Below are 6,634 nucleotides of genomic sequence, written 5' to 3' on the forward strand. Positions count from 1 at the left end.
CTGTTTAGGTATACAAGCGACGGAAGTGAAAAGGGAACTCTTTATAACAACGAACTCACTTCTTCGGTATCTCTCAATGAGTCAACATGTGAAATCTTACGTTTATTAAAATTATTAAAAATAAAAGTGTTAAAGTTTACAAAAATTATTGTGTTTTACTCAAAAACCCAAACAAGGTCCTTCGAGCCGGATATTAAAATCCAAACTTTTGAAGATTTAATTGTGCTTATATTTGAAACACGTGGCCAGTGAAAGTAATCGAGTGTGCAAGATGGAAGAACTAATCGACGAACAAGAAATTGCTATCACCACAATAACCAGAGCAGAAAGAAGCTTCAGAAAACGTCCTCATGGTGAAATGACTGCAGCATACGTGGAAGGTCGACGATCAGAGTTGATGCAAGCTTGGAACAATTGCAAGGCATTGGATGTGAAGATCAACGCAATCGCAAAAGGATCAGATAAGTCTTTAATTTCTTATTTTTCTGAAAGTAAATTTGAAAATGCAGAGGAAAATTATTTACAGACTTTAGACACGTTTAATGAAACAATAGCAAATATAAACACTCGTTTAATCCGCGATTCAGGTGAAAGTTCTCAGTCCCGCGATTCCATAGAGCCACATAGAAGAATTAAATTACCTAGAATTGATTTACCGAAATTTAACGGTAATTATCTTGAATGGCAAAACTTCAAAGATATGTTTGAATCAATGATAGCTTCAGAACATGATTTAGCTGATGTACAAAAAATGCAATACCTCAAATCTTGTTTGGAAGGGGAGGCAGCTCAACTTCTCAAACACTTAGGTACAAATTCGTCAAACTATGCTAGTGCATGAGAATTACTCGAAACTCGTTACGCTAATCAACGCGTAATTATTGACTCATACTTAAATTCATTTATATCAATTCCCCCGATTTCGAATGAAACTGTAACAGATTTAAAACTATTACGCGATACTACGATAGAAGCTCTACATGCTCTTAAAAACTTAGGTCGTAATATTAATGATGACTTGTTGGTTTTTATCGTGTCTAAAAAACTAGGACGTCCGTCATTAATTGAATGGGAAAAATACCTTAGTGACAAAATCGAATACCCCACTTTCAAAGAATTAGATAAATTTTTAAATATACGCATTCGAACTTTAGAAGCTTTACAAAATGCCAAAGAGATTCAAAAAACCCAAAGTCAAAAACCCAAAGAAAACGTAACTAAAATCAAATCTCATAATACACAAATTCGTTCAACTACTTCGATGAGTGATGGTTGTGTTCTTTGTGGTGAAAAGCATTATCTTTATAGTTGCGAGAAATTCAAACTCATGTCTGAACTAGAAAAAAGGCAAATAGTAAAAGATAAACGATTATGTTTTAATTGCCTCAAACCGAACCATGCGGTTCGTAATTGTCGAAATAAAAGTGTTTGTTTAAAATGCAAAAAACCCCACCACACGTTGTTACACTCTGCTCAACCATCGCTCAGACAAGAAACTGCGTTGCTTAATTCCGCTGAAAATGAAAATGTTAAATCTGAAAACAATCAAAAACAAAGTTCTAGTTCGGTTTCATGACAAAAAACAAGCGACCTCTCGGAGAGAAGCAATGTCACTCTGCAATACACAAGTTGCAATTCAGTCCGTTTAGCTACCGCGACAATCTATGTTACTTCCTTTGATATTAGCAAAAAATTAAGAATTAATGCATTATTAGATCAAGGTTCGGAGGCTACATTCATCTCTGAAAATGTAGTTCAATTACTCCATGCCAAAACACACCGTGTCTTAATTAGAGTTAACGGCGTAGATAACGTTTTTATCAGTAATGTAAAGGCTAAAGTAAACTTAACTATATTTTCAAGAACGGAACCACAGAATTCGATTGAGATTTCCGCTTTAGTGTTACCGAGACTTAATAACTACACACGTTTGAACGCAAGCTCTACTAAACAATGGGAACACTTAAAGAACTTAAATTTCGCTGACGACAATCCATTCATAACAAAAAAGTATGAGATGATTATTGGAGCAGATTATTACGGCTCTCTTTTGTTAAAAGGTATAAAAAAAGGTCCTAATGGTTCCCCCATTGCTCAGAATTCCCTTTTAGGATGGATAGTCTCTGGTCCTACGAATTCCTTAGAAACAGTTCCTAGAACTTTAGCTCACCAAAATATAGAAATTCCGGAACTTCAACAAGATCTACAACGATTTTGGGAAGTCGAGGAATGTTTCGAAAAGATAAGCCTTACACCTGAGGAAAAAAGTTGTGAAGAATATTTTAGTAACACACATTCGCGAACAACAGAGGGACGTTACGTTGTTCGACAAATTTTTAAAGACAAAGAGAATCAAATCCTAGGATCATCCTTAGCAAAATCCCTTACTATGTTGACAAGATCAGAAAAACGTTTAGACAAAAATCCTTCTCTTAAGAACGATTATTATGATTTTTTAAAAGAATATAAAACGTTAAACCACATGGTTGAGATAAAACCTGATTTAAAAGACGAAAAACAACGCGTTTACTTACCTCATCACCCAATAATACGAGAAAGTAGTTCAACAACACGTGTCAGAGTAGTTTTTAACGCATCCAGTCTTACTTCTAATGGTGTTTCCTTGAATGACCTTTTGTCAGCTGGTCCCAAACTACACACGGAAATCCCTTCGATTATTTTACGCTGGAGAAACTATCGCTTTGTTATGACGGCAGATATCTGCAAAATGTTTAGACAAATTCTAATCGACCCCCAAGATCAACACTTACAAAATATAGTGTGTCGCTTGGGACCAGATGAGGAGATAAAACACTTTCGATTACTCACCGTTACATACGGCACGAAATCAGCTCCTTATTTAGCAAATCGAGTGATAAAGCAGTTAGCTGCGGATGAAGGAGAAGATTTTCCAGAAGCTAAAACGGTATTGGAAAACGACTTTTATGTCGATGATGGTTTATTTGGTGGAAATGATTTAGAAAAAACTCGAGTTCTTAAAAACGATTTATGCAAACTTTTAGCGCGAGGAGGTTTTATGTTATACAAGTTTTCCTCAAATGCCCCAGAATTATTATCTGGACATACTGATATTGAAGAAAGTAAAAATCTTGATATAGTAGAAACAGAGAGTAATTGTTCGGTGCTCGGTCTAGTTTGGAATTCGAAAGATGACGAATTTAGATTTACCGTCGCAATGCAACCATTTTCCGTAGTAACCAAACGATTAATTCTATCTGTAATTTCCAAGCTATTTGACCCTTTAGGTTTAGTAGCTCCTATTATAATTGTCGCGAAAATTATAATGCAAGACCTATGGTTACAAAAATTTCAATGGGATTCAGAATTACCCGAGAAATTTAAAGAACAGTGGGTTTCGTATTGTCACAAACTCAACAGTATAAAATCTATTAAAATACCTCGCTGGACTGGTTGTAAAGAGGGGAGTCAAATTGAGGTACATGGTTTCGCAGACGCATCTTCACGCGCTTATGCTGCTGTAGTTTATATTCGTGTTCTAAACCCACATAAGTCACCTATCCTCACTATCTCCCTTGCAAAAACTAAAGTTGCACCTATTAAAATTGTGACCATTCCAAGATTGGAATTATGTGCAATAGTTCTGCTTACAAAATTACTTAAAAGGGTTGTTAGCGATCTTCAACTGAATCAAACTCCAATATATGGTTGGACAGATTCAACAATTGCACTCTCCTGGTTAGCTAAACATCCTTCAACATGGAAGACTTTCGTTGCTAACCGAGTTCAAACAGTACATACATTGCTTCCCTGTATAAAATGGAGACATGTTCCTTCTTCTGATAACCCGGCAGATTGTGCCTCAAGGGGGATTAATCCTTCCGAATTGCAGGAAAACAGACTTTGGTGGCAGGGACCTATTTGGTTAAAAGAACCAGAAGCCTCTTGGCCTTCAAGTCCTGTTCTAGAGTACGGCACAAACGATGAATTACGAAAGTCAAAGATTTATTTAAAGACAACAAAGGGCAATGTAGACTTAGTTAATGAATTAATCGAAAAATACAATAGTTGGCCAATCCTCGTAAAAATTATAACGCTTTGTTTGAGATTTGTCAAAAAGTTTGTTGCACGATATAAAAGAGATTCTAACGCCTTAAACAACCATCCTTGCGTTGTGAAAGAAATGCGTGAAAGCAAACAATTTTTAATACGCTTTATTCAAGGTCAGCATTATGCTAGGGAGATTCAAGATTTAAAAGAAGGACGTCAGATTAAAGGATCAAGTCTTTTAAAATCCCTAAACCCTTTTTTAGATCAGGAAGGTTTACTCAGAGTGTCTGGTCGTTTAAAGAACGCACCAATAGAATACGATGCTCAACATCCTATAATATTGCCAAAACATCGATTAAGTAAATTGTTAGCGCAACAGGCACACTTGAGATGCCTTCACGGTGGCCCTCAGCTAACTTTATTTACATTACGTCAGAATTTTTGGGTTATTAGTGGTAGAAACTTAATACGGAAATTAATTCACGGTTGTATATCTTGTGTACGCCAAAGGGCAAAAACATCGACTCAGCTAATGGCAGATTTACCAGCTCCTCGAGTAACAATTTCTAAACCTTTTACTCATTGCGGATTAGATTATGCCGGTCCTATATCAGTGAAATTAGGAAAAGGCCGCGGTTATCGTTCTCAGAAGGGATACATAGCCTTATTTGTTTGCTTAGCTACTCGCGCGATACACTTAGAGCTAGTTAGCGATATTACAACAGACGGGTTCCTCGCAGCTCTTAGAAGGTTTGTTTCCCGACGTGGCTTGCCGAGTGATTTGTATAGTGACAACGGCAAAAACTTTGAAGGTGCAGATAAGGAACTACAGCGATCCTTTAAAAAATTATGTAAAGACCCAACTCTGAAAGGCTATATTTCAAAAAACGAGATTGTTTGGCACTTTATACCCCCTTATGCTCCCCATTTTGGAGGACTTTGGGAGGCTGGAGTGAAAAGTGTCAAATACCATTTTCGTCGAATTGTAGGCAACTCGACATTCACGTTTGAAGAGCTAGCTACAATATTAAGCGAGATAGAAGCATGTCTTAATTCAAGACCTATAGCCCCTTTTACAGAAAATTCAGATGATTTCTCTTACCTTACACCAGGACACTTGTTGATTGGTCGTCCATTGCTAACAGTTCCAACTCCTACAGTCCTTTCTCTTAACGAAAACAGACTATCTCGTTGGCAATTAGTACAAAGAGTTACTGAACAACTATGGAAACGTTGGTCGATTGAATACTTGCAAGAAATGCAAAAAAGAAATAAATGGACAAAAACGAATGCAAATATATCTCCCGGAGATATGGTTATAGTAAAAAATACTAATCTTCCCAAATGTAAATGGGATCTGGGGCGAGTGGTAATGACTCACCCTGGAAAAGATAACTTGGTTCGCGCAGTAACTGTTAAAACTCACTCAGGAATTTATCAGAGGCCGATTACGCAATTGTGTAAGCTTCCAATAAACAAAAATATGTCTGAATAAAATAAAATAATTTTCCTCATTCAATTTATTTTTCGGAAAATATCAGGAAGTCGCTTATCAATCCTCATGTATATATGTTTAAACTTGTAAATATTGATAGATTAAAGTGCATTTAAATTTTGAGTTCATACTTCGATTTTCGCTCTGTACAGACAGAGCAAGGTGGGCGGTTTGTTAACGCCACTCAAAAAGTTAAGATTTCTTTTGAGAACAATTCAAACTGGTTGTCAAATTTGATCCAACCAGGTTTTGTTGTAAAAACCAGTTGGATCCAACAAAAGCTAGAAAACGGTTATTATCTACGATAATCTAACCGACACTTACGAAATTAGTTAATCAGACAAAAGTCTACAGATTAACAAGACTTTATTACTTTACAAACTCTGGGAAAAACCCATAAGGGTCATAAAATCTTTCCTTTTAAGAAAGTATGACGTCACTGAAAAGGTAGGACCTTCTACCTGTTTAGGTATACAAGCGACGGAAGTGAAAAGGGAACTCTTTATAACAACGAACTCACTTCTTCGGTATCTCTCAATGAGTCAACATGTGAAATCTTACGTTTATTAAAATTATTAAAAATAAAAGTGTTAAAGTTTACAAAAATTATTGTGTTTTATTCAAAAACCCAAACAGTAACTAATCACGAATTTTAGTTTTTTCAAATTTAGAGAACAAAAACGTTTTTTATGATTATACATATACAATTGCAAAAAAGTTAAATAATGTATTTTAATGTTTTTATTTTCAAGAATACGGAAAAAGGAAGCGGACGAAGGTGGAGAAAAAGATATTTTCTCCTGAAGTAAAAAGTTCGAATCAAATAAAAAAAGACAATACCCCCACAGCACCGAAAATTTCCTGAAAATTTCCTAAAGATTTATTTGCAAACTTCGGAAACTTTAATTGCAAAGTTTAAAGAAAATTGTATAAAGATTTAAATGTCCAAAATGAATAAATGTTTGGCGTAAAACTTGACGGAAGATTTAAATTAAATTTTCCAGAAATTTTCGACGCAAAAATTGAGTGAAGATTTAAATTAAAGTTTCGTGAAATGTTTGGCGTAAAAGTTGACTAAAAATTTAAATTAAATATTTATTAAAAATTTAT

General features: G+C 35.3%; 1 protein-coding gene across 1 annotated transcript; it reads left to right on the forward strand.

The window, feature by feature from the left end:
- Positions 1-271: 271 nt before the first annotated feature.
- On the forward strand, positions 272-5,524 carry LOC127287919 (uncharacterized). The gene is made up of 3 exons (XM_051315072.1): positions 272-430; positions 527-809; positions 1,716-5,524. Exons 1-3 carry the CDS (start codon positions 272-274, stop codon positions 5,522-5,524), a joined length of 4,251 nt encoding a protein of 1,416 aa, XP_051171029.1.
- Positions 5,525-6,634: the final 1,110 nt, after the last annotated feature.

This window comes from Leptopilina boulardi, unplaced genomic scaffold (assembly GCF_019393585.1).
Source record: "Leptopilina boulardi isolate dan_hultmark-lab unplaced genomic scaffold, ZJU_Lbou_2.1 LbouV2_377, whole genome shotgun sequence".
NCBI lineage: Eukaryota > Metazoa > Arthropoda > Insecta > Hymenoptera > Figitidae > Leptopilina > Leptopilina boulardi.